The sequence below is a fragment of the Pipra filicauda genome, unplaced genomic scaffold (genome assembly GCF_003945595.2).
Source record: "Pipra filicauda isolate LSUMZ 115617 unplaced genomic scaffold, ASM394559v2 scaffold463_size517996_pilon, whole genome shotgun sequence".
NCBI lineage: Eukaryota > Metazoa > Chordata > Aves > Passeriformes > Pipridae > Pipra > Pipra filicauda.
The window spans coordinates 324845-352199 of record NW_024104602.1 but is presented as its reverse complement, the minus strand read 5'-3'; the positions used below and the strand labels follow the sequence as shown (position 1 = coordinate 352199).

Sequence of the window (27355 nt, the reverse complement as noted above, 5' to 3'; positions counted from 1 at the left end):
GTGGGTCACCACCGCCCGCGTAGCCCCAAAGCAGACATGACTTTTGGAGGTTCACAAAAGGCATGTGATCGTGTCAAGAGTAAGCTGGCTCCTGACATGCTCATTTGCAGCTTGGGAGCTACAAGTGACAGGCCACTGGGCTGTCCATGTCCTCCTAGATCTGGGCTGGAGCCATGGGCTGGAATGGGGAACCTCCCTGGGCCGCTGCTGATGACAGGGCAGAGCAGTTGCTGTCTGCAGCTCTCCATCCTTTCCCCAAGGACTACATAAAAGACGAAAAAAACCTGCCGGACTGGCTGTCCCGGCCACTTTCCACAGCCCAGCACCCTCCCAAGGCTGGGTCCTGTGCCCTACATCTGAAGGCTGGGTAGCAAACAGGGTCAACAAACCTGTATTGGCCCTGCTGTGCACGTCTGGAAGTGGGAAGAACTAAGAGGACTGATCCTTTTGCATTTGCTCAGCCTATGACCACTTCAGAGACCTTACACTGGAATGACAAGTTTTCAGGAGCAGAAAATACCAAGAGAACTGATGAGATCATGAGTTATTCAAGGTGGCATTAAACATGGGCAGGCACAGCTCTCACCCACAGGGCTTGAGGCAGGAACCCACAGGCTGGGATGATGCACAGGGAAGGGGGAAAGAGGGGACAGACTTGTGCCTCATGGGAAGAGGGCTGCTCTGCACATCCTGAGCTGTTCCTGTGCTGTGCCATGCTTGGTATCCCTCTGGGAAGTACCAACAGGCAGCTATGATATACCCCACTGCTTTTGAGCAGGACCAAACTGCCATTGAATCCTTTAACTGCCTTTGGTAGTTTTCATTTTAATTGTGTATTGATCCATTTAAAAATTTATGTCTCAGCAGTCCTCTGATCGCCATGAGCCTCTCCAGCTAAAGCCCATTTACCATCCCTGGCTGGTCCCTCCTCCCAGTCTAAGGAATATGCTGACCTTTCTCCTGGCTGGAGGAAACACCTCCAGCGTTTTTATCCCGCAGTGCATCTGGCGAAGGACCAGAGCTGGGGAGGCAAGGGAAGGAGGGATGAATGGGTTAATTGTGGGGAAGTTTGCTCTGTGTTCGATAGGAAAGATGCCTCCGGGCTGCTGGGAACTCTCCTTCGATATACAGCGTGTTCCCATCCCTCCCTCTGTCCCAGGCCTGGAGGGGCATTGCCGGTTCGGCTCGGGGCCCTCGGGCAGGTCTGTGAGTCCATCGCTGCACGCAGCCGTGCGCAGGAGCGGCTCTGACACTCGGCCCGGTGGCTTTACGGCAGTCCCGCCACCCGAGATAAGACCAGCCAGAATTCGGCTCCTCCAGGAAACTCCTGGCAGCTGCTCCCGGCTCCTCCCGGCAGTTCCCGAGTGCCATCTGTCGACTCGACAGCGGTCCTGCAAAAAATGGAGAGGAGCCAGGATGAAGCTGGGTGAAGTGCACTTGGGGAAAGTGGCAGCGTGGGACTGAGTGGCTCTGAAGGAGCTTCACGTAGTGCAAAAGGAAAAGGAGGGAGGGTTTGCCAGGAATGCTTCTCAGGGCAGGCAGGTTTGGGTTTTTTGAAGAATCAGTTTCTTGTCTTCAGCCTTTGTGTAAGGCAGAGACAGAGAAGAAACAAGTCTTGCTGTCTGTTAAAACGTGGGGCAAAACTTTCTGCCAGTGCTGAGCTCTGTCCTGAAGCGGGGAGAGGCCAGACTCCTGTGGGGATTGTTCCTTGTGCTGACACTGAAAGGGAGAGGCTGTGCTGCACAGTTACAGAAAGGGACTATTTCACTGTCATGAGCACAAAATGCTTCCTTCCTTTGCCCCAGAAAAATCTCCAGCAAACTTTGCCCCGAGCGGGCAAGCTTTGCCCTCCAAGTAGGCAGCTGCACTTAGGGACAGTGAGCCAGGCCCCTGTGCAGCAGAGCCACAGCAGGGCAATGCAGCAAAACCCCCTTTATATCCTCTTAATTCCTCCAGCTTCCAGGCTTTCCTGAAGGTGAGCTGCTGTCCACCCCAGGGACTGCTCCTTCAGGGGCTGCCCGTGGTCAGCAGGAGCTGGCACATCCCCTTTCCCTGAAGCAGAAACTGCAGAGCCACCCTGGGTGCGCCCCATGGCTTCTGTGCTGAGCAGCTTCAGAGCTGGCACCAGGAGCCCAGAGTCAGGCCATCCTGCCTGTGAAAGGTCTTTTGGGATTTTAAAGAATAAAGGGATGAACTGCAGGGGTGGTGAACAAGTCGCTGAGTGAGTACTGAGGCTGGTTTCTCCAGATATCCTCACTGTTGCACGAGGTTGCAGGATACCCTCGCTGTCTGAGGGACTCTGTCAAACTGCTGCATGTGGGAAATGGTGCCACCAACGGCCTGAGAGAGCAGGACTGGTGTGCTGCAGCCACCGAGGCGGGGGGGACCGTGTGAGCAGGATTCAGTGAGTCCTGAGGTAGGCACAGTCTTGGGGTGGACACTGCACTTCAGAGCAAACCAGGGGTTTTGACGCTTTTTGACAAGCCCCCAAGCTGGGGACAGCCGTGGTGTTACTGCAGCCCTTCCTGGCCATGGCACCAGGAATAACCAAATGTGTGTGCATATACATAACCCCACAAATCTCAGCAGGGTTCTGCTTTCTCTGCTTTCTCCTGTGACAGTCCCAAGGGCACAAACATGTCCCCAAACCAGCTTGTTTTGCCCCAGATGCTGCTCCCTTGGCTGGGCCCTTTTGCCCTGTGGGTTTCTGTGTCCGCCGTATTCACTGAGGGTTCATCTTCTCACTGATCTCAGATGATGATGCAGAAGTAGATTCGTGTCATTTGTGCCACTCAGACATGGTAAAGGACAGCTGAGACATGTCAGCTCTTTGTGTTGAGGGAAGGAGCAGCCGACGCTGCCCTAGAGGGAACTGCAGCTCTCCAGGGACATCAGTAAAGGCAGAGGTATTTTAGGGATCTTCCTGCCTGCTCATGACTGTTCACTGCTGGAAGAGCTTGGCCACCCTGCTGATCATGGCAGCGGCGTAGGATGCCATGGCTGTGAGGCCTGGAGAAGCTCCTTTGTGAGCACTTGGCTTAAGCCTTCACAACTTGGGCATGACAGGGCCCTCCTCAGCCGCTGGGGTCCATGGGCAGCACAGCGGACCCTGGGGCACGCGGTGTTCCCCCTGCACTGTGCACAGAACCTGGCCTTGGACTTTGGGATAATGGTCTCGGCTTTAACCTGGACCAGGTGTTGGCAGCACGTGCAGACTCCCCGAGGCCAGGAGCGTGGCCACCACGCTGACAGGATAATGGGCAAAGTGTTCCCATGAACGCTGACTTCCTGAATCAGCCCAGCAGCATCTCCCAGGGCTGACCTTGTCTCTGCCACCAGCCCAGAAAAAGTGGGACATCACTCCACCCTCACAAGGGACTATGCCAAAGTCAAACCCAAGGCAGCCCTGTGTTCCCAGGGCAAGGAAAAGCTCCTCGTGACTCTGCACCTCCTGCACTGCTGTGTCCACCACAAAGCTCCTGACAAGGACTTGGGCTCTAGCAAAGCTCTTGTGTCTTTTTCCTAGTTTTCCACACACAGCAGTCTTCATTTCCTTCATCAAGCCTGAATCCGGAGGCACTGCCTTGGAAATGGTTTCAATTTTCTTTCATCATTTAAGTAGCTACTAATTAATACAGGTCAGTCTGTCCCTCCAAGCGCTTGTACTAAGCTGTGCTTCCAGCTCCTTAGTGCCTTAGCCCTGATCTCCAACAGCCTGAGTCATGCACAGAGGAGGAACCAGACTCCAAGTTCTGCAAAGTCTTTTGCAGGTTTCCCTTGAACCACTCTGGGTTTCCAGCCAAACTTCTTGGATTTTGTGAGCAGATGACCTGTTCAAAGGTGTTAGAGAGGACAAGTACCTGCAGTGGGCTTCCTTGGGTTGTTTAACATGTGAACATAGCAGGGCCCACATTCAGGTTGGGGTGTGCATCAGTCCTTGGGTGACAAGAGCTTCCCTGGTGTGCTTTCATCTCCTGTTGGCCTCTCTCTCGATCTGGGTTCCTCAGGACTGAGGGAAAGGGCAGCCAGTGTGCGCTGAGGGAGGATGCAGCACACGGCCAGGACACACAGCTGAGGTCACTTGGTTTGTTCAGCCTGGAGGAGACTGAGGGCAGAGCTCATGGCTGTCTGCAGCTCCTCCTGAGGTTCAGTGGAGGGGCAGCACCAAACTCTGCTCTGGTGGACCAGCATCAGGACCCCAGGGAAGCTCTGCCAAGGCAGGGTTAGGCTGGATCTCAGGAAAAGGTTCTTCCCCCAGAGGGTGGTCAGGCACTGAACAGGCTCCCCAGGACAGTGGTCATGGCCCCAAGGCTACCAGAACTCAAGGAGCGTTTGGACAACGCTCTCAGGCATGGGGTGGGATTGCTGGGGCTGAGCAGGGCCAGGAATGGGACTTGAGTGATCCTTGTGGGTCCCTTCCAACTCAGGACATTCTATGGTGAGACAAGGGTTCACATGGCAACCCAAGTCCCAGCAGCTGAATGCTGTTCCCCCAAAGCCCCCCTGCTGCTGGGACTCTTCTGGGGGTGATTTTGGCAGCTTTCAGACAGGGACTTAGGAGGGTCCCTCTCCTTTGGCTGTGTGCTTCCTGCATCGTGCCAGCTGGTGATGCCCACCCCACAGCACTCCTCTGCTCCCTCCTGAAGGACAGGCCCAGTTTAACAGCAGAGAAATCATTCCTGGAGAATGCTGAAATTAAACAGAAGAAGGCAAGTCTGAGCCCTGTTTTCCAGGGAAGGCTCGTGCACACACTGGCGCTCACAAGACGTGCAGGACCCCAGATATTCGCCACCCGCCAGGCGTGCAGCCAGCCATGCATAACAAACAACGACCCCGTGAATGGCCACGCAGCCAAGCCAAGCTGTTTGCCTGAGCCATCCCACATTGTTCGCCCGGCTTTTCCCACTTTGAACAAGGGCTTGTGGCATCAGGAAGTTAAAAGGAGTCAGGAGGGGGGAAAAGGGGGAGTGTTTCTTTTAAAAAGAGAGTGAGATTGGAGAGGAGGACACAGGCACTCCAAACCCTGTCTGTGCTTGGTATATTAGGCAGCCAGTGCTCTTGGCTGTGAGCCCAGACGAGGCTTTTGTAATCAAAACATGATCTTGTATGCTGTGCAACCAGTGCTGAGAAAGGCCGTCTGATGGCTCTCCTCTTTTAGCTCTGCTCTGGAATCCGCCGGGCTGCGCCGATGTCCAACATGCACCGAGCTGTGAGTGCCGCCCGCGCGGGGCCTGGGAGGGGCGCGGGGCCGGGGTCCCTCACCCGAGGGGCCACGCAAGGACTCGCACACCCTGCAGGGTGGCCTTGCGGTGGCTGTCGCTTTCTTGTTGCCTTGCCTCGCCTGGCTGCCAGCAGGCAGGGGAGCAAACAGCCGTGCTGCACCACGGAGACGGTGCTGGGGGCGCATTTTGGGTGCTGGGCTTTGCGTCCCTCACTGGGGCAGGGTGCGGTGGCCGGCTCAGGACAATGTGCCTGCCGGGAGGTAGATAACAAACAGAAACGCGGGCAGTGCTGGATGGTGTCTGTCCCAGCGAGGGTTTCAGCTGCAGCTGTCAAGGAAAAGGATATTTCTTAAAAAGAGCGGATGCATTTGCTTACGCAGGAGAGTGTTAGTAAGGGCCCTGCTCCTCTCTCCTTTCCCTCCCCCCCGCCCCCTGCCTTGCTCGCTCTCCCAACCCTGCTGCCTCCAAGGCCTCGCTGCAGAGGCAGGCGATCGTGGAAGTGTGTGGGAAAGCACTACACGCACAGACAGTGTGGAGCGGAGCGTCCCTCCAGCCCCCAGGAGCTGCGTAGCCAGTGTGTGCCACTGGGGAGAGGGGCTGGGACACAACGGGCTGTCGTCATTCCATTGAAGCACGAAGCCGAGAGCTTTCCATTTGCTCCTTTTGTGACATTTTTATTTGCAATAGAATGAGGCCTCTCGTTCTGCGGCTCTGCCCTGCTGTTGGGGAGGCTTTGGGTTCAGCCGCTTGCTGATTCAAAGCCATCGCACGTTTGTGCTGCCAAAGCCATTTATAACTCAGCCGCGGTGACATACGGGCACCTTGGCTCCCCGGAAGAGCTTTACGCCGGGGAGGGCACGGTGGGGCCACTTTCCATCCCGAGCATCAGCCTGAGCACGGGCCGGGCCGGCGGGTTTGTTCCAGAAGCGGAGCAGAGGGCACGGCCCCTGCTCCCGGCCGGCAGCAGACGAGCAAATGCTGACTGGGCTGAAGTGGACAATGGGTGAGCCCCTGGAGCCCGGCGTGGGCTCCGCTCGGCGCTTCGGCCACGGGGCCACCGCCCGGCCACAGCCCCAGCATTTGCTGAAACAGGTTGTGCAGAGAGAAACACCTTCATGGCCTCGTTAATAAAGGCCAGGAGAAGTGCTGAACACCAGCAAAACTTTCCTTCCAGTAACTTGTTTCCAGCTGGAAGTGGAAAGACCCTCCTCCCCCTGACAGCAGCCCTGTTGCAGCATAGACAAAATGCTGACAAATGGGCAGAGGGAGAACGGCCTGACAGGCGTTTTCCATCTTTTGCTTTGGAAAGAGAAGAGCATAAATACAGTCTTTGCAGGAATTTTTAAATTCTTCCCGATCTGGCAGCTCTGCCAGTCCTCCTTCAAAGGAATTTGAAGATGAAAGGGGTGTGTTTGAGGGCAGGCACCACTTTGATCCCACCCTCAGCAGCCAACACCCCAGCACTCAGCAAACAGCAAACCCGCCAATTTAGTGCTCCCAGAACAGCTTCTGTTCAGGTAAACACTGAATTTGGCTTTAATCAGCCTTGCAAAATGCCCATGGAAGTGTATCCACCCACACAGGCAATCTGCTCACCTGCTGTGTACCCAATGATGAAGGGCAATGGAAAAGTCAGTCTTTCTCCCGCAGATCTTGACAAAACTCCATTGTCCAGCAGGAAAATGTGTGGAGGTGGTTTAAATGTCCCTGTTGTCCCACCTGGACAGAGATGTCCTGCAGAGATCCTCATCAGCATTAATTTTCATTAGACACTGTTGTCACCAGAATTGTAAAAACTCCCAATTGTGATCCCCTGCGGTAACCAAGGTGCTCTGAATGTCTGTGGAGGACATCTGAACCTGTGCCTGAGAACAGCCAAAGGGGAGGATCATTTACTGCATGCAGCTAAGCAGGATGTTAACCCTGCAGCCTACTGATAGCCATCAAAGTGGGCCAGCAGCTTTTTGCTCAAACTACCTCACTGCAAAACAAAAACTATAAGAAAAAAAAAGATCAGTTCTGTCAGGAAAAAGTCAGAGAGAAGTGGTGGGGAATGATTCTTCCACTTCCCACCCTGTCCAGACAGAAGGAGCAGGTTTCATCCTGTTGCTGTGATGACTGAGGAGAACTTTGCTCCTTCTCTTTCCAGGATGCTGCTGTGGATGATGTCGTGTTAAGGAAGAAAGAGCAGAAAGATGTCGAGCTCGATAAGAAAATCTTGGCCTTGCGGAAAAAGAACGAAGCGCTGATCCGAAGGTACCAGGTGAGTCCACAGGTCCTTCCCTTCCCCAGCTCTGACTTGGGGTCCTCAGCTCGCAGTGTAAAGATTGTCAGCACTATCAGCATGACTTTGTTATACAAATACCATGTTTATATTGGAAAGCTCTCGGAGCAGGTGGGCACAGCTCTGCCTTTGGTTACAGCTCCTGAGATGCTTTGGAGAACAGACACTGATGCCTCAGTGCTGCAGCATCTCCTCTCCCCCTGCCACCTTCCTCTGTCTGTGTCCCACAGCTGGGACACAAGATGGGCCACTCCCTCTTAGAGGGGGAGGTGGGTCTGTTTAGCAGAACTCCTAAACAGGAAAACAAACAACATCCGTAGACATCCAGGGACAGGCTGGTGGTAAGGTGAGATCTGTGTTTCAGGAAATAGAAGAGGACAAAAAGCGAGCAGAGCAGGAGGGAATGGCTGTTACCTCCAGGAGACCCAAGCAGGATGGACTCACTATTACCATCACCAAAGCTCACAACGTAAGTGCTGCCTTTCCTTCACGACAGACCAGCTCTCACTCCAGTCCTGCCACAGCAAAGGGACGTTTCAGAGAGAGAGACTCCACAGCAAAGCCCTTTGAGCCACAGGACACAGCTCCTAAGCCCTGAAAAGGGAGGGGAAGCTCTGCAGAGGTGTGTGCTCAGAGTGATTTTAGGTGCTGCACATACATTTTCAGCTGTGCCCAGGCACTTGTACCCATGCAGGCAGAGTTACCAGGCAGATGGATGGGTGTGTGAACAGGCACACAGTCCTGGACAGGTCTCAGGTGTCAGCATCATTGCAAATCTGTAGGCAGAGCATATCAATGGTGTGTGTGTGTCACTGGAGGCATCAGGAATGCCATAGGAAATTCATGGTCTCCTTAGGCTTTGGGAGTGAACAAAGCAGGTGGCCCTGGGCCAAAGGCTGCGAGTTCCAGGCTTCCATCCTAACTGAGCCAAATCTGTGTCTGACAAGCCCTGTCTACCCAGCCTGGCAGCGTGGGGCCTGGGAAGCCACCGGCCACTTCTGCCTTCACCCCTGGGCCAGCTCCTCTGCCAGGGCTCACATGGAGCCCACTGAGTCTGCCCAGCCCCCTTCCAGCATTCCTGGGTTCTTGGATCTGGACCAGTGCTCCCTTCCCACCCCGGCCTGGCCCTCGCCTCTCCCGGGGCGTGCTGCTGCTGCACACATTTTTCTCTCATACAGGACCTGAAAGATGCAATTACCCAGACTGAACACTATGGACAAGATAGCCCAGCCCTCCCGATGGTGAGCACCACCCTCAGCCATCCTCTTGGCTTCCAAGGCCACCTCCAGCAGGACTTAGGCTTTCCCGAGCTAACTCAGAGTGCGGCACAAAGAGCTGAGGATGACATTTGTTTCCCATAACTCTGGCATTTTAGTCTGAAATGTCAGATTTGTAAGTGCAAAGGACTTTTCAGCCCCGCTGTAATTGTGGGTTTTGCTGCTGAGCAGACAAGGAGCCCCTTGTTCTCCAGGAATGTCACGGCACCCTGCCGGGCACAGGGAACTTCCCTGGGGCAAGGTCTGCCTGTTCCGCAGCCACCTCCCCGCTTGTGTGCAGGTGTGTTTGGGGAAGGGAATCGAATCCCCGAGCCAAGGGTCTGGATTTGCTAACAGAAATGTTCGTTTTCCAGGACAAAAGGGTGGTGAGTGAGAAATGGGCAAGCCCCTGTCCTACGAGCCCTGCGTTCGGCATTGGCAGTGAGGAGGAGGAGGAGGAGGAAGCAGATCATATGTTCACATTCAGGATGGGGAAGAGGATGCAGCTGGCTGTTACCATGGACAACAAAGCAAAGGTGAGCAGGGAGGAGGATTCCACTTACACTGTGGCCTCTTGACTTACAAAGGGGCTTGTGTTCTGCCTCTCACTTGAGCTTTGTGCTCAGCATGTCACATCCAAAGGGAATAGTTCCCTTCCTGCTCCTTTTCTCTCATTTCTCAAACCTTCAGCACAGCCTCAGTTTTCATTTCGGGTTGCCACACACTTCCCTCCCCATTTCTGATTCCCAGGGATCAGACCCTGGGCCTTGCTAAACCCTCTGGTGGCTCCCCACACCCACCCACGGGTAGCCAGGTCCCTTTCTGAGGGATCAGTCACCTCGTTGCCCTTCTGGGCCACTCTGGTGTTAAACTGTGTTGCTGTGATTGGAAAGGGGTTGGAAACAAGTGGGAGCTCAGACAGATTTAGCTGCATTATTCCCCAACTATTCCCAGGGAGGCAGTGATGCTTGGTGGTAAAAGCAGCATCATTTCTCCCTGATACTGCATTCCAGAACGTCCTGAATGCAGAAGGAAAAACAGAGTGAGATGAGTGTCGCTTTCAGCTGCCAGTGAGATGGGCAGGAAGTGTGACCCAGTATTTGCAGACTTAATTAAAAATTGTGTGAAAAGGCAAAAGTAATTGAAAACGCTACTTCGTTTTTTAAATCCTGAGACATCCCCTCCTGGGCACTGCCCCCTTCCTTGTGGAGCCTGTGCATCCAGATATAATGATTCTTGTCTCTGTCACAGCAGCGCTGGGAAAAGGAAAGGGTGGCAGCAAGTGGTGCTCCCGTGAGTCCCCTTTTAGACACAGTGACGTGTGGGTTTGTGGCACTGAGGTCCAATCCAAAGCCATTCCCTGGGATAAGGAAGAGAAGCCCCACCCTTCCTGCTGCCCCGGACTTTGGGGCAGGAGTGCTGCAAACCTTGGCTGTCAGCAAAAGGCAGGAGCTGTTTTCTCCCTCTGAGGCAGCTTGGAAATGTTTTCCTGATTTTGTGCCTCGAATGCCTGTTCATTTGTTTCCCAGTGACCTAGTTACCCTTTCTTTCCAGGGAGAAATAGGCCACAGTCACTGTGCCATTAGAAAGTAATTTTATGTTACCTTGAAGGAACTGAATCGCTTCGGAAAAAATGCACCTTTCCGAATGATTTTTCAGGAGAAAGGGACAGACGCCTCTCATTCCCTTTGTTCCAGACAGAGCACCAGGAGTGTGAACATCCCGTTCAAATGAAATCTCATTCCAGCACAGCCAAACCCTCTCCTGATGTGAGGGGGGAAATTCTGTTTTTTTCTCAGAACAGAGGGTCCCTGAAACCTCCAGCTGTGACTGTAGTGTAGGGACCAGGCAGTCCCTGCCTCCGCTGCAGTGTCGCAGCCGCCTGTCATGTTGTGACACCCACTTGTCTGCCTGTGGCAGATGCCAAACGAGTTGTGCTCCATCCTGAAATGATCAGCTTTTTCTGCCTCAGGAACAGACCTTGCCATCTCTAGGGCTGGCTCACAGATGTCAGAGCAGGAGCCTGCCTTGACCCCAACACAGAGATCGGCACGGACGGTGCTAAAATGGCACAGGACACCTCGGCAGCACGTCCTTGCTTTGAACCCAACATATGGCTTCACTTAGTGCAAGAAAAGCAGGAACGGCAAAGGTCGTCCTGAGGGCAGCAAAACTTGTTAGGAGCTGCAGCTGGAACCCAAAAGTAGAGCTGTACATCCTCAAGGGGATGTGTAACAAGGTTCCCACCGTGTCCACACAGCTGGGACAGGCAGGACCATCAGCAGCGCAGGGACCACTCCTCCTTTCCCCTGCATCCTCTGCTGGGCTGCCAAGATCACCCAGATGTGAAAGATGAATAAACCAGAGGCTGAGGCTCTGCTGCTGGAAATCCTGCAGTGTCTCCTCAGACATTTCTCATGTGTTAGGAGGTTCGATGACTAAGAAGCCATAAAAAAGGTTGTGCTGACGGAGGCTGTGCACAGCAAGGCTCCCTCCACGCCAACATCTGCACTCCTGGCAGAGCTGAGGGGAGATGAGGCTAATGTGAGCCTTCTTGGTATCATATGTCATGGCAGAGTCCTTGATTGCAAGTCTTCACTACAAATCAGAGGTCAGGGTGTGCTGTTTGTTTTTGAAACCAAGTTCATAGCAACAAAGAGTTCCCAAGTTTCACTGAAGTTTCCTTGGAGATTTTGAGCTCCTTTAAAATCAAGATTCCAGTATGCGTGGAATCCCAAGGAGGAAAAGAGGAAAACACACCATCCTTTACAGAGGGAAGCTGCTGAGGTTCCTTCATCCCTGGTAAAATTGAGCAGACTTCATACAGATGAAGAGAAAAGAAAAAGATCAGAGGTAATGATGGAGATGACGTAGTAAGTCTCTCATTTCCTTGTAAGGCAAAAATAAAAAGGCACATGATTGACCCGAAAGATGATACTTTTAAATGAGAAGAAGTATGTCTTTTTGCACAAATGATGTGCTCATGTTGTGGAAGTGATGGTTGAGGGCATTGGCAGGGGCTCAGCCAGCAACAAAGATCATTAACAAAATAAGAACCATATGGAAATCCATGCAGGGAAGTCATGACGCTGATACGAACAGCTGGAAATAATATCTGAGAGGGGGAACTGCCCTTGCTCAAGGAGTTTATAGATCAGTTTCCTAAACTATTCCACTGCTGAATAAATCATTCCAGAAATATGAACACACAATGACTATGAAATGATAAATTATCGAGTGTTAATACACTTCAGGGGAGTAACTGCTTTGTGGGCAAGGCTGGAGAGAACTCCACTGTTCCCTTCCTCTTCCACCCTCTCAGCTTCTGCTCCGAGGTGGCCTCACATTTTATTGTGTGTGAGGTGGGGACAACTTCACATTTGCTTCAAAGACACAAACGCAAGCTGAAAATAAAACCATCCAGCAGCGTCCGTGCTGCAAGGTAAATCCCACCCTGCCTGTCTGTGCCCAGCTGAACACACCTCCGTAATGTAACATCCCAGATGCCTTCGAGTGGGGTGACAGCTCTGTAAGCCAAGGGGACTGACTGCCCAGCTCATTTTCTGTTCTGCCAGCCCTGGATCCTTTGAAGCCTGGGATGGCCACTGTCCAAGGCAGGCTGTTGGAGGTGTCCCTAACTCATCCTGTCCCCCCAGGGCAAGCGGATCGTCAGCGAGAAACGTGCCGAGAGCTTCCCCGGCCCGGGCCGGGTGCCAGAGCTGGGCGAGGAGGACACGGACCACTTGGTGGCTTTCCGGCGGGGCAGGAGGATGCAGATTGCCATCACCATGGATAACAAGGAAAAGGTACGTGGCTGTAACCGAGCCGTGGCATCCACTTGTTCTGCTGACATGAGGAGAGCCCAGCCACAGGGGGCTGGGAGAGACTGTGTGTTAATAGTGTGGAGACACCGGATCCATAGAGAGATGCTGTTTTGGGAGGACTGATGAAATCACTGCCAGATATGGGGCATGAATCTCACCTTCTCTCTCTTGCCAGCTTCTTTTTGGGGCCACACAGCAGACTGGGACAGGAGCAGTGTCCTCCTGACTCACTGCACGACTTAAACCTTAACAGAGCTGGGCAATATCTGCTTCTGAACCCAAGTCCTGCTGTGCCTGGCCATCACCTGCTGAGTGATGTTTGAAACATATCTTTGAAACGTGTTTCAAATACTTCTTTGCAAATACCTTCCTCGTTACACACACGGAGGCATGTGCTATTCTCCTCTTGGAGAGTTTTCACAGATAAGAAAGAATGCCTGCAGCAAACAGGGTCAGCAAAGCCTGTGTAGGAAAATAACACTCGGAGTGGCTGCCAAACACACCCAGGAATGCTGGGAGACGTCTGCAGCCCCCTCTCTGGGGCAGTGCCAACCATCTGCTGCTGCTGCCCACACTCATCTTCAGCTTCTCCCCCCACTTAGGGCTTACCTGGGCTCTGAGTGCTCCTACCATGTGGCTGCCAAGCAGCTTTTTGGATGCCATAAACCTCGTGTGAGCTGCCTGATTGAGCCACTGGTAGCCCCAGAGGTCCATGGGACAGGCACTACCATTTCAGTCTGGGAATCACCAACACACTTGGACATGATGGGAGTGACTTGGCCATGCCTGTGCTGTCCCTGTCCTTGAGGCTGTCCAATGTGCTTCTGTGATGTGCAGGACAAGTGTCCCCACTTCTGCTCTTGCTGGGCTTGTTAAAACACTTGTCTCTGTGGTCATCAAGGCTGGGGCTGTGCTAGGAGAGAGCAGCAGGAGCAGTGCGTGGATTTTGGCTTCAGATCCTGTGCTCTCCTGTAAGTGTATGGACAGCCCTGGAAAAGGTCACCTCCCATCTGGTTTCGTTATGGAACATGAAATGTGAGGCTGAGCGTCCACGTACAGGAGTTTGGCGATGCCTTGCTCATACTGGCCCCAAAGCACCTGATATTCAGAGTGTGCATGAGGGCACCAGCTGGTGGGTGGCAGAGGGTGGCACTGAAGCTCGGGCACTCTTCTGGCAGCCGTGGGCTGTGAGGGAAGCTGTGAGGTGCCAAGGGGGAGCCAGTGCTGATATCTTCAGGGAAAGGGATTATGCAGAGCTGTTTGGGTCCTCCATTGCCTTGGCTGAGCAAGAGAAGGATCTGTCAGGAGCATAGGAAAGCCACAGGGGCTTCATATAACTCTAGTTATCCAACACTTCCAAGGAGCACACCACACTTTGTGCTGGCACAGACAAAATGTCCCCTGCTTCTGCCACCGAGCTTTAGGCATAGCCACTCCAGCCTGTGGGAAGCTCCTGCTCTCTGGAAAGCAGCATGCTTCCAGGGAATGTGCTGTCCCAGGCTGCACAGGAGGCAGGGAGCAGGCACTGGGGCTGCCACAGAGCCCAGCTCCCACGGCTGGGAAATGGAGGGGCAGGAAGGGTCTCTTAATGAGCTTATTTAAATTGGGCTTTCATGGGAGTATTTGTTGTTGGTCCTTGGATTCCTCTTACAATTCAGAAAGAGCTATAAAAGTATTTGAAGCTCTGGTTTCCAATAGCTGTTACCAGCTGGATATGTTTCAGAGTCCAGCTGAGCTCAGGAGAATTCCTTGTTCCTGGTGATTTCCCTGGGCTGATCAGGCCCTGTTCCATCCCTGGTTAATGAGGATATCTTCCTATTGCCATGTGAATTGTGTCACCTCAGGCAACAGCTCCAGCAGCCAGGACAAAATCCAAATCCTTCCAATGAGACAAAAGGATGTGGCTGTAAGGGAGTGAAATGCTGGATTTCATGTCACCTCTGCAAGCTGCTTCCTTCTGTCCACACTTGGGCAACCTTCTCCCGGGATCAGTGACAGAAGCAGATGGGGCCTGAAGTGACAGGTCACGTTGGCATCTCACACATGGTGCCAGCCTGGGCTGGTGGAGTCCGGGGAGGTTTGGGCTGGCCCACCCTGTCCCTTCAGCTGATCCTAAGCTGTGTCAGGGATTAGTGTTTTAAACAAATACTTCTTCGCTATCAGTGAGGGTCCTTGAAAACTGAGCCCAGGCAGGTCTGTCTCACATCTGTGCTGCAGAGGGATGTGTTCTCCAGGAGGGACTGGGAGCCTGCAGAGGCAACACCACCAAATGTACAAAGCCTGTGGGAATGACTGTAGCCTGCAGGGAATGACTGTGCCACAGAGGTGGTGCACATGGAGCATTTGCAGCAGCAGCACAGAGTCAGGGAAAGAGGAGAAGACCAGGGAAGCCTGTAGTCATCCCTCCCCTCCTACACTCACCATCCTACAAATTAGGGCCCTTCTCTGCCAAGAACAGCATCATTCTCCTTGATAGGCTTCTCTTTGCCTAAATTGCACTCTTTTTCTTCTTTGGGTCCATCCAAACTGTATCCCTTCCAAGCAGCCAGGAGCTGCAGTGTTAAGTGATGTGCTGGGCTGGAACATCCATCCCTTCTCTCTCTTCAGCCTCGCTCCCTGATAGCTCCATTTGCCGTTCCTGTTTCATGGGAAGCAGTTCATAGATCATCCCCTGGTCACTTCCCAAAGCACGAATGATTTTATCGATCCCTGTCAGGTCTCCCTTCAGCCACCTCATAAACCTTAAGACACTTCCCCTACTTAGCCATGTCTGCCGAGGATGTGGTCCTATATTTCCAATCACTCTCATTATCCCCATTTGTGCTTTGCTTATTTTTACCATATTCTTTCAGTACATGCAGACCAGAAGTACACATGGTATTCCAGCTGTGGGCTCTCCTGGGCACACTCAGTGACACAGCAATGTTTTTGGCTTGTTCTCTATTCTTCTCCCAACAACTTTGCATTTTCTTTGCTAAATAATTGAGCTAACATTTTCAGAGAACTGGTCACAACAGCACCAAAACATCATCCCTGACTGTTAGGCAGAGCTCAGTGCTGGTTACTCTGTGTGTGTACACAAGGAGGGCATTTTCTCCGTGGGAGTTATTTTGTGTTCCTGATATTGAATTTCAGCTGTAATTTTATGATGCAGACATTCAATGTCAAGAGATCTTTTGCAGCTCTTTCCGGGCAAATTACATTCTTTGCCCTGGATGATTTAGTAGCATCAGCAAACTGTCATCCCTCTCTTCAGCTCCTTTTCCAGACCATTTATGAGCATGTTGAGCAGCACATATTCCAGTGGCACACTCCTGCTAATCTTCTGCCATGGAAACAGCCATTTCCTTGCCACTTTTTCTTTTCTACCTTTTAATCAGTTGTTAATCCAAAAGAGAAACTCCATCTTCATCTCCAGAATGAGCAGCTACTGGGAGAGCCTGGTGGGGGGTCAGTGTTGTCATCTGTCTAGCTGAGTGTTAGGACCTGATCTGGGACCCCCAATTCAAGGATTAGCTTTCAGCCTCTCATTCATCCCAGCATAGGCCATCCTTTGGGGGTTTTCACCTCAAGCCCCAGCTGGTTCCCTGCTCTTTTGGGGTTCCCACAGAGGCCTAGGAGAAAGGATCACATCCGTCACTCCCCCTTCAGTAGCCTGGACACTGGCACATTTGCTCTCCCTGCAGCAGGGCTGGGGACAGTGCCTCCTGTTCAGCCCTAAAAAGCCACTCCATGCTCTGGCAGTGTTTCAGGCTCATTAATACGCCAGAGCTGAGAGACAGCAGCCCAGGACCAGCAGAGCACAATGGTTAATTAACAGGTTACAAATCATCTCTTAAGTGGGTGGTTGATAGAGCTTCAGGGCTTTTAAATTGTCCTTTTATTAACAGAGTTTCCCAGGATGGTGTATCAGAAATTACTGTAATCAAGAGACACAAAAGCTGCTTTCAGGCACTAACACAGATGTGTTGGACTCCAGTGCTTGCACAGGAGAGTAACCAAACCTGTGGCAGGAGAAACACTCGCTTTTCCATTGCAGGTGGGAGAGGAAAATAGGCAGAAAGGGTGGCTGAGAAGTCTTTAGCTCCCTTCAGGCAGCACAATCAGGAGGCAGATTTTTCAAAAGAGTTAGAAAAAAAGAAATCCTCTTGTGTACTAGTTTCAAAAATCCTGCCCAGTGGGGGATCTGAGCACTGGAAAACCAGCTCTAAGCTCCTACAAAAATCTCCTCCCGCAGCAGAAATGCCAGTTGTGGTGCTGACACGTGCCTGGAGAAATGGGTACCAAAAGGTTAATTTAACTCATCTGTCAGTACCTATTTTTAAAATAAGAAGACAGTGAAGTAGCTCAAAGATGTGGAAGCCTGTCAAAGCTTTTGGAGAACTGTGAGCACAAAGCAGTGCTGAACGTGGCTGGTTAATGGCACCAGCACTGTCACCACTGCCCAGGGACAGTACCTGGGAATATGTGTTGGGAGGCCAGACAGACCTCTGTCCTGGGTCAGAGCGGGCTCTGCCCCACCCCGGGCTGAGAAACTGAGAAATCCTGGCATAAACCTTGGGATAAACAACCATAATCTTCCCTCTCTGCCTCAGGCTTTTGTGCCCTCCCCCTGCTCTGCAGGAACAGTTAGACGAGGGATGATGATGTCCTTGTCATTTTTCATAATTTTGGGGGCGGAGAGGAGGAAGAAGGAGAAAAATATGTTTTGCTTCCTTGTGGTGTGTGGTGAGAGGGGAGCAGCAGCTCTGGGGCAGCAGGACAATGGGAAATCTGCTCCAGAGCCAGAGCCAGAGCAAAGCTGGCTGTTCTCTGCTCAGCTCAGACCTGCTGTCCTGGTACAAAAGAGCTACATTTTTGTGGTCTTCTCAATTTTCCACAAGGCCCTTTGAGAAGCAAAAATAGCTGCAGACTAAAGCCAAAGGCATGGCTTGGAGTGAGGGTGCAAAGGGGTGGAGGGTTGTGTGGTGTCCCTGTGACCCAGCGGTTTGTGGAGGGCACTGACGAGCGAGTGCTCTGAGCGGGACAGCCCTGGGATGCAGGGCTCTGGGACATTCTCTGGGATGCAGTCTCCGGAATGCAGGACTCTGGGATGCAGGTCTCCAGGACAGCCTCTGGGATGCAGGTCTCCGGCACTGACCAGCCATGCAGGAGCTGCCTGTTCCCCCGTATCCCGCGAGCCGCAGCACGATCCCTCACCCGGGCCATCCCTGCGGGTTCCCTGGGCACTGGCTGGTTCCCGGCTGCTCCAGGGCTGGAGGGAAGCTGTGCTGGCTGCAGGCAGAGCTCACTGCTCCCCCCAGCTTACTCACGGCCTGGCTCAGCGCTCCAGCTGTGCAGATGCTCCGGCTTTCCGGTTCCTGTCTTTGGGGGCACAGTCGGGCATTGTAAAGGGGCCAGACGGAATCACTCTTTGCATGAGCCTGGGGGGAGATAGGCAGGCTCAGCTGGAACACTGAGCACACACGGCCCTGCAGCTCCCTGGCTGTTTCCCCATCAATCATAAGCTGTTGGGCATTTTGGAGGCAAACGGTGCTCCTTCTCTCCCATCTCTCCCCCCACACCCCTCCACATGGAGGGGCTCCCGCTCTCCTGCAGTAACTGACCCCTTTGTCCCCTTTCCAAAAGAAGTTCTAGTTTCACTTGCAGCTGCTTTAAGGCTAAAGGCTCCTCTGCACCTTGCTCCCAGCCAGCTCCCTAAATAAGCAAGCTTTCCAGGTTTCTGCTGTTTAATCGCTCTGTAAATGCTCAGTTTTGGGGTGCAGAGGCTCGTTGGATCCCTCGCTACAGGGTTCTTCTCGTGGGGCTGCACCAGCAGGGGGCTTGGAGTCCAGAGGGAGCGTTTTTGTTGTCACAAGTTTTCACAGCAACATTTTGAAATAAATCCTCAATATCATCTTTCACCATATCCCCTTTTGCTGCACACAGGACATGGTGAGGAGTGGCTTTTCTGAGCACCCCCAAAATCTTTGCTGAAAAATCCCAGGACAATATAGCTACCATTTTCCTCATTATTTCCAAGGATCTGTTTTCACAAGCTTCCATCCACACTGGAGCTACCAGTCAGCCCGGTGAAGCTGTTGTGCACCAAGGGCAGTGTCCCTGAGCAGTGGCTGTATGGCCACACTTCCCACCTGCCTCAGACTTAGTGTGTGTGGGCAGGCCCCCAAAAGCCTGTCCCCAGCTCTCTCCCTCCGTGATCCCAGCGGGTATGTGGGAACAGCCGGCAGCGGGATGAGTTGCCTTAGGAGATTGGGCAGAGCTGCAGGTATTGAGACTGATAGCCCGAGTTTCCCGCATCCAACCCTGTAAAACTAAACCTGGGACTGCCAAATGCCTGGAATAAAAGTCCTGTTTCCAGCCTGGGCTGGATCCCACCGCGCTGCTGCTTTCTGGAAGGGCTGAGCTGGCAGTTCGTGCTCCATGTTCCTCTTTGTGTTTCAGTTCTGCTTGGCACTGCACAATGGCAGCTCAGCCCACACTCCCCTGGCCCTGCAGCCATCCAGCCAGGCAGGAAGCCTTTCCTAACACATCTCTGTGCTCTGCAGGCTGTTCTGCTGAGAGGTGACAGCATGGGTAAACCCAGTGGGAGCAGGGATGGATCCCGGTACAAGGGCACCCATGTTTGCCAAGGACAAAAATCACTCCCAGCTTGACCATGCTGGCTTTTAGCTGCACCTTAGGTGGGCTCCCAGGTCTTGTGCAGTTGAATCACAAGCTGTGTCTTTGGCCCAAATCTGAAACTTGGTCTGACTTTGAAAGAAATGGGACTATACAGGACGGCTCTCGGCCTCTCCCTTGGGAGGAGGGAGGGACCAGTGGGAATGCTTTTCTCACACACCTCTTGCTCTCTGATTTCCCTTTTTTTCTATACCAGCTTGATTCAGGACCCCAGAAACCAATCCTTCCTCTTTTGCTGACCTTTTCTGAGCAGTTCTTACATGTCCGGGTGGGCACAGGGTCAGGCACTGGCTCCCCTGCCAGGAGTCCTTGCTTAATCCTTGAAATGACTCCTGTGTCTGTGCTCTTGCAGGCAGAGGAGCGGAGAACAGCAGAGAAGAGGAGATCAGACAGTGACAGAGGCCCAGAAAGTGAGCACAGCCGGAAGGTGAGTGGGACCTGTGTCCCTTTGGGGGACCATTGTCTTGGAAGAGGAAACCAGTAGGATGTGCCTCCCCACCACTGTCCTGAAGGAAGGTGATCTTTAAGGTCCCTTCCGACCCAAACCCTCCTGTAATTCTGTGAAGCAGCAGTGTGCTCTCATGTGGCCCCCACTGCTCATCCCGCTCCTCATCCGAAGTGTAACCGAGCAGTTGACACTCTTAGAGCAAAGCAGTGCTGGAAAGGTGACAGGGACCTGCCTTGTGGCTGCTCAAGCCCCTCACACAGCTGCAGGGAAGGGTAACATGCTCACCCCTGTGGCAGCACAGCCCTGGCTGGTTCCTCTCCCAAAACCATTTCCTTGTGGATTGAAGAGCTCGGGCCGCATTAGCTACAGCTCCTCACTTTGCAGGAGCTGAGGAGGATGGAGGTAAATTAAAGCAGAGGCCTTCCCACTGACTGTTTAATGCAAAGCCTGGAGACATGCTGGCTCCCCTGAGCCTGCAGATGCTTTAATTAATGGAGCACAAATGGAATAACCCCACCTCAGCAGGATTCATTAGGAGGACACAGATGGGCTCCTAGACAATAATTCCAGCTGAGCCCCCCAGAGCAGGAAAGGGGAACACGATGGCCTGTGGTCCAGCCAACCACAGCTCTGCTGTCGCTGAGGTGAGGGACCGGCCCTTCCTGCTCCGTGGGCCCACGAGAGACCGTGGCACCAGCCTCGGTCCTGCCCTCACTTTTGGCTTTATGGGTGCATCAGGATCCATCCTGGCAGGACCCACCGTGGGGCTGGAAGTGTGGGGGAGCCTCTCCAGGTGCCCCGGCCCAGGGCTCCGTGCTTGCCCTGGCTTTGTCCTGCTGTGCCCTGCCTTTCTGTTCGCCTCCTCTCTCCCTCCCCGGGGCCGTGGGCTCAGGTGCCCCAGCTCCTGCCAGCCCAGGATGGAGGAGCACTTGGAGCCACCCCAGCTCCAGCCCACGCGGGTGGGTCACCTCGGTAACGGGGCTTTCTGTGCCGCCCTCCCGCTGCTCCGCTTTCATCCCCACAGGCTGAGGGGGGAACTCCTCTCTGGGGAAGGGCTGAGGGCGGCTGCTGGAAGGACACGTGTGTGAGGTGATGAATTGCCTGCTGGTAATTAGCACCCCAGGACTGGCTCTGCACTGAGCTGTTCCCTGCGCTCTGTTGCTTGACAACACACCACGGCCTGCCAGCTCCTGTTTCCACTGCATCCATTAACCTGACAGCTGGGATACCTCCCCCCACATGCTCCCTTAGCTCTGAACTGCCTTTTCATTAAGATCTCAATTTTTGAGGAGTGACAAACCAAGAGCCTGACAGCAGTGAAGGGGAAGAGCTCCTTTGCTCCAGGAATGGGCACAGGGTCGACCCGAGCTCTGTGACTGTGGGCTCCCATGGGTGCCTGGTGGTCACAGAAGGCTGGCTTCCTTTTCCACCTTCTCAGTGTGAAGGATTTCATAGCCATAACTTTGATTTTAGTGTGCCAAAGTCTTCAGGGTGGGGGGACTCATCAGCCCGGTGCATGTTCCGCGTGAGTTCAGCCTCTCAAACCCTGCTGCAAACACTCCAGGAACTGACTATTTGCCATAAGTAAACCTTAGCAAAGTGGCTTTTCCAGGAAAATCTGAGAACATTTGGGTTTAAAACCTTCACATGAGCAGTGAAGGCCGCTGTCTAATTTAAACCCACAGTTAAAGTGGCTGCAGGTACAAATGCAGTGAACTCATCCTGTGGCCATTTGCACGTGGAATTACAGGGGCAGGCTCCAAAAGGTTGTAATCAGGGACTGAACATCTAGAATGAAAAAATACATCTTATGGGAGCTGCTTCCCAGATATGGAGGTTGAATAGCACTCCAAGAACCAAGGAAACACTGTGGTTTGGGTTAGGGAAACAGCAGTGACACCCCACCTCTTTAAGGTAAAAGGAATGTGTCCAGATGGCATAATCCAGGGCTTTAGATTAAAGTTATTGTAATAATTTGAAATGTCAAAACTCTTCCTGCAGTCTGGATGAAGTGGAACAACTTCTCAGAAATACATTGCAACCAATTATCATTGTATTGTTGAACATAATCCCCAGAAGTGTCCAAGGCCAGGTTGGATGGGCCAACAAGATGAACTTTAAGGTCCCTTCCAATCCAAACCAGTCTGTGATTCCATGAATATCCCTGGAAGGGAGTGGTTGCTTGCTGTGATTTGGCTGTGGATTTACAATGTGGCTCCAGGCAATCCATGTAGCTTCTTCCTGCCTCATTTTTCCTCTCTGTAGAGCCAGCAAGCCCAGGACTGGTGTATTTGGGGTGTGAGTGAAGCAGAGCCCTGGGTGTGCACAGCACTGCAGAGAGGGGAGCTGAGCTCGCTCCAGGTTGTTCTTAAATCCTGCTGAGCATTTCTGGTGGTGACAGCACAAAGTACCCTGAACGGGGCTGTTTCAGGCAGTTTTATTAACCAGAAGCTCTTTTCCCTCCCCCAGGATGGTGGGAAGTCAGTGCAGAAGAGCCCTGGAGACGGGAGTTTCCCCATGACTGGCCGGGAACGCTCCGAGTACATCCGCTGGAAGAGGGAGAGGGAGCAGATTGACCTGGAGCGCCTGGCACGGCACAAGAACGCCAAGGGCGAGTGGCGGCGGGCTTGGGATGTGGAGAAGTCGGAGCACATGTAGGTCCTTCCCTGTGCCAGGGGAGTTTGCCTGCAGAGGCCTAAAGCCAGTGGTGGGATCTGGTGCAGATACTGATTGCCGAGCACATCCCGTGCTGTCCTGTGCCTCTCCCTGGCCAAATCCACACTGCTGCCTCTTTCTCCCCCTGACCATGTGGGATCAGATAACAGTCCACAGGTTCTCTCACTGCCCTGCTTGTTTGTCCTTTTCAAGCACAGGAGAGTCCAACGTCCCTAAATCCTCCCCACCCCATACACTGAGCCTGTTCAGGCACTGCAGGTTGAGGGGCTCACCCAAAGGGCCACCTGTGGGATACAGGAGCAGTGCTGGGGACAGCAATGTGGGAGAGCTGGGAATGGGACTGACACATCCCTGCCTTAATCACTGTCCCCCTGACTGTGCTGCTTCAGCTGGGTAACACCACCTAGGGAGCTTTGGAGCCTTATCCTGGCACCTGCAGCAGGATAAGGCTCTGGTAGGGTTTGGAGTTTGGGAATGTTACAAAGGTTTGCTGATAGAACAGGTCGTGCAGGGCAGGTAGGTGGGACAGTCCTTTGGCTGAGGAATGGGACCAAACACATCAATTTTCAGTCACTGAGACCTCAATAATTAGAGGTGAACTGTCTTAAGTGGGTGCTGAGTGTTGCTGGCAAGACAGCCCTGAGCCCTACTGCTCTCTCATATATCAATTTTTAAGAGGAAAGTCATAACACAAAATAAGCAGGACTAGAAACGAACCAGATGAGTCTGATCTGAGATGACAAGTCCTAAAGCTACTTCAGGCTATGTTTGGAAGCTTTGGGAAGCTTCATTTGAGCACGGCACAGCTACACTACAGGCATCTATAGGGAGTTCACAGAACTTAACATATACATGTGGGTACTGATGTAAAGGTTTTGGAGGCTCTCCTTTGGGGTAGAATTGCCTTACAGCCTCATTTCTCCTGGCTGGTGCAGCAGCTTCAGCTCCTACTGAGAAACCTGCCCAGGTTTGCCCATGGGCAGGTGCCGAAGGGCTGAGGGCTCCTGCCCACACTTTGCACACTGGGGGAGGATGGTCAGGTCTGACAATGCCTGTTTTTAACCTGCAGGTTTGAAGAGGACTTTGTTAAGGATGGGGAGCCAGCCTTGGATAATCCCAGCAATAAGAAAGGTTGGCAGGGGACACCTAGACTCTGTCCTGACACCAGTGAGCGCTGGTCCTGTGCACCCCAGTGCTGCAGCAGCTGCCGGGGCTGTGTCAGCTGAGAAGCTCTGCTTCCCTGGGCAAATGCCTCTGAGCTGGGGCTCAGCCCTCCCTGGGCTGGGCAGGGGGCTCAGGGGATGGGATTTGAGCTGGGTGCTAGAGCTTTGAACCTTCCTAGAGCTTTGGACCTTCCCAGGGACAACACTTGCTTCTGTAACCTGGGACGACACCATCCGGAGGCTCAGCCCTGTCTCCTTTCCCAAACACTGGTTTGAGAGGCAATCCTATTCCAGAGCACAGCATCTCTGATCCCTGGGGCACATGCTGGCTTCTTTACTAGCATTAGTCCATCCTGACTCCTGTTGCTCAGGAGATGGACTGGCAGAACCAGGCTTTCCCTTGTGACACCCTGTTTGAACATCAGCCTTTCTGCTGCCTGTCCATTGCAGACTCTCACTCACTTCGGTGCTTCCTTTGCTGTGTCCTTGCAGGGGGAAGAAATGCAAGGAAATTTCAGCACAGGTCCTTTCCTGCCGATGGCAGAGGTGAGTAAGCCACAGGATTCTTTTGTGCCACCCCACTAAATGCCAGCACCTCTGATACTCCTCGTGGAGAGAGTTCTCTCCAGGCACTCACAGATTTGGAGTGGCTTTTGGGGACAGACCACATGGCTGCTCTCATATCTGTGTGCAGGGGAGAACAAGACTTCCAAGAACAGCACAAGGAAGACTATATCCAAGGAATAAGATTTAAAGCTATAATTGGAATTTGGAATAAAAAAAAAACCAACAAAACAAAACCACAGAATAAACACCCTAAATTCTCAATTTGTATTTATGACTTTAAAAAACAGATGTGCAGTATGCACACAGCTTCAGAGGCTTCCCACTCCAGAGGTACTTTCCAGGGATCCAAGGATTTTAACATCTCCAGGGGTCTGGAGGACTGGAAGCAGCAGGCTGGTCGTGCCTGCTTTTGCCTGGCATTTCCAACCCGTTTTGCAGGTGGAGGACACCACGGGGTGAACGTGAGCGACCCTGGCCCGAAGGCAGTGCCCGCCGTGAGCAGCCGTGCCAAGGGGAAGGACAGACTGACGGGCAGAGCCAGGAGGTGAGGAGCTGGCAGCAGGGCCGTGCTGGGCTCACTCCTTGCCTAACTGGGAAGAGGGACAGACAAAACCAGATACTTTCTGTGGTGTCTGGTAGGAATTCCCTTGGTGGGGTTTGTGGGACTTTTGGGGTGTATCGTCGCTGTCCTGACCTGCTGCACCAGCTCTCTGAGAACAGCCCGGGGGGTCAGGTTACTCTGGGTCCAGATTTGGGTACCACTGGCACACCCCAGCAAGCTTTTGGACACATCTGGTCTGGCTTCCAGGCACGGCTGAAACGGAGGAGCCGCCTCCAAAGATACTTCCCAAATGAACCAATAGGAATGGGGATTGACACTGTGGTACAAGTGGCTTTAATTCTTCTGAAACAACTGCTCTTAAAGATACCAACCCTGGTGAGGAGGGAGGAGGCTGCTCCTGCCAGCAACGCAGTCATTTGCACAGAAGGAATTTCAGAATATCAGCAAAACCATGTTTTGCAGGGAGAAATATGTGCATATGTTATATATGTGTATATTATATATACCATGTTTGTGACCTGTAAGTCAGCAGGCACACACACAAGCAGGGAAGGGTTCCTCAGCCCTTCCCTGCCCAGTAGCACTGCATGGGCAGGTTCAGATTTATATTTATATTCACCCAGCAAATTCAGACAAGCCAAGGAAAGCAGTTCCTCACACAGCCTTTCACGAAGCCGTGGCCCTCCTTGGCACAGGATGTTGTAGCTGCTGCAAATTTATTATGGGGTCAAAATGCACTCACACAAATCCTTGGGAGAGACTGTCTGCTAAACTCAGCATGACTCAACAGAGATACCATCTCAGGCTCAGGAAATCCTAGAGCCACTTGTTCCTGGAAGCTGGGGAGGGAACAGGGGGTAGGTCAGCGCATTTTTCCTCTTTCCAAACCCTACCCTAAGCATCTGCCAGTGATGCTGGGAATGTAAAAGCAATTTTATCCTTCAGCATCTCCCTCTGTGACCTGGGACACTTGGGCACTGTCAGGCAAACAGGACCAGGCTGTGGCAAGCACCAGCACAAGCAAACTGTATCTTCTTAGTCTAACTCAACTGTCTGTTCTGGCAATTGGAGTTTATGTTTTCATTACAATTAGAATTATAACAACCAGTTCATTAAGATTTAGTGGCCTCAGATGAGTGTCTCTGGATGGGCCTGGACAGGGGGCTCAGACAAGGAATGAATGGCCCTGGTAGGAATCCCTACCAGGTGTCAGGCAGGGACAGTGGCTTTGCCATATGAGAACTTGAGGGCCTAAATTCTGATTTAATTTTTTTCTTGACAGGTGGGATGCAAAAGAAGGCGAGGACATGTCTTTTCTGAAGGATGACCTTGATGGCCAGGTGAGCTCAGGAGTTCCAGGCTGGCTGCTGAGTTTTCCCAACACATGCACTACCAGGAAAGTTGGATTATCTGAGCCACTGTGAGCTGGGACCTCTGTTTTGGGGTCAGTGTATCCCTCATTAGCACTCTCCACATGGCATGGTGTGACAGCAGCTTCAGTGCTTGCACTGCCCCTCTGTCAGCACAACCACCCAACTATTCTGGCCCCTGAACACTTCACCTACATCCCTTCACACTTTTTAATGGCCTTTGCAAATTTTCCCTCAAGTTTTGAGAACCCTCAGAGGCAAGAAGTACCATCTACTGGTATTTTAAAAAGCTGAACTAAATGTCTCCTTTGTTTCTCAGAGGAGCCTTGGTGTGGACAAGCGGAAGAGCAGAGGAGAGGAGGGGGTGGAAGAGAACTGCACAGCTGAGCAGGAGGAGAAGGGGAAGCAGCCAAGCCTCCAGGATCACGGGGCCTCCTCGTCCCAGCGGCTGCGAAGGGAAGGGGGGAAGGTCCATCCTGCCCACAACGGGCAGAAGGAGGAGCGGAGAGGGGTGAAGGGCTGCAGCACGGAGGTGTCTGTGACCAGCACAGGGGACTCAGAGCCAGGGCCCAAGCCAAGCAAGGAAAGTGTTGGGGAAGATGCCAATGGGAAGCCTGGCACCGCTGACACCTCCCAGGAGAAGGAGAGCACTGGCAGCACTGCTCCTGCGAGCAGCCTCCCAAGCACTGTGCCAGCCACCAGCGAGGAGACTTTGTCCCTGCCCATGGGAACAAATGTAGATGGAGCTGGATCAGAGAAAAACCCAGTTTCACAACAGGAGTCCTCCCAGGACTCCTCAAACTGCCACGGAGAACAGCTGGACACAGCAGCAGGAGACAGACTGGATGCAGATCAAGGACAGCCGGTGAGCAGAGGAGGGGAGGAAATGACCCAAAGCACTGCCCTGGAGGGGCAGGCACTTGCACTGAAAGGAGAAGATGCTGAAGGCACTGAACACCAGGAGCCTTTGCCCCCAGGGAAAGCCAGCTCTGACAAGACTGTTGTGCCTGAGCAGGACACAGCAAAGTCCCAGTCCGGAGAAGGGGACCAGCCTGAGGACTGCAAGGACAAGGACACTGGGGATGCCCTCAACTAGCACAGGTTACACCGGCTTGCCTGAGACAGAAGGTGAGTTCCTGACCCCCTCCCCATGGAGTCTCTGCTGTCCCATTACTGCTCTCAGCCATGGTACAGGGCCACAACTCCACTCACTGTGGTATGATGGCATCAGAGCAGAAAACTGTCCAGAAATGTTCATTAGCAGGGCTAGGGATCCCTCAGGGAGTTAAACCTGTGAATCCC

General features: G+C 52.9%; 1 protein-coding gene across 4 annotated transcripts in view; it reads left to right on the top strand.

Annotated features, from left to right (window-relative positions):
- The first annotated feature begins 5004 nt into the window (after nt 1-5004).
- CCDC9B (coiled-coil domain containing 9B) overlaps nt 5005-27355 on the top strand; it is a 34190-nt gene continuing 11839 nt past the window's right edge. For 3 of the 4 annotated variants that reach the window (XM_039386088.1, XM_027749315.2, XM_039386087.1), the window contains exons 1-13: nt 5005-5209; nt 7372-7485; nt 7871-7975; nt 8685-8747; nt 9137-9298; nt 12419-12568; nt 19620-19694; nt 22185-22369; nt 23461-23522; nt 24047-24100; nt 24560-24665; nt 25966-26023; nt 26373-27181. In XM_039386088.1, the coding sequence (XP_039242022.1) occupies nt 5189-5209; nt 7372-7485; nt 7871-7975; nt 8685-8747; nt 9137-9298; nt 12419-12568; nt 19620-19694; nt 22185-22369; nt 23461-23522; nt 24047-24100; nt 24560-24665; nt 25966-26023; nt 26373-27149 (1932 nt within the window). In that variant the 5' untranslated portion in view covers nt 5005-5188 and the 3' untranslated portion in view covers nt 27150-27181. The remainder of the gene's footprint in view (nt 5210-7371; nt 7486-7870; nt 7976-8684; nt 8748-9136; nt 9299-12418; nt 12569-19619; nt 19695-22184; nt 22370-23460; nt 23523-24046; nt 24101-24559; nt 24666-25965; nt 26024-26372; nt 27182-27355) is intronic. The other variant, XM_027749316.2, reaches the window with a different exon arrangement.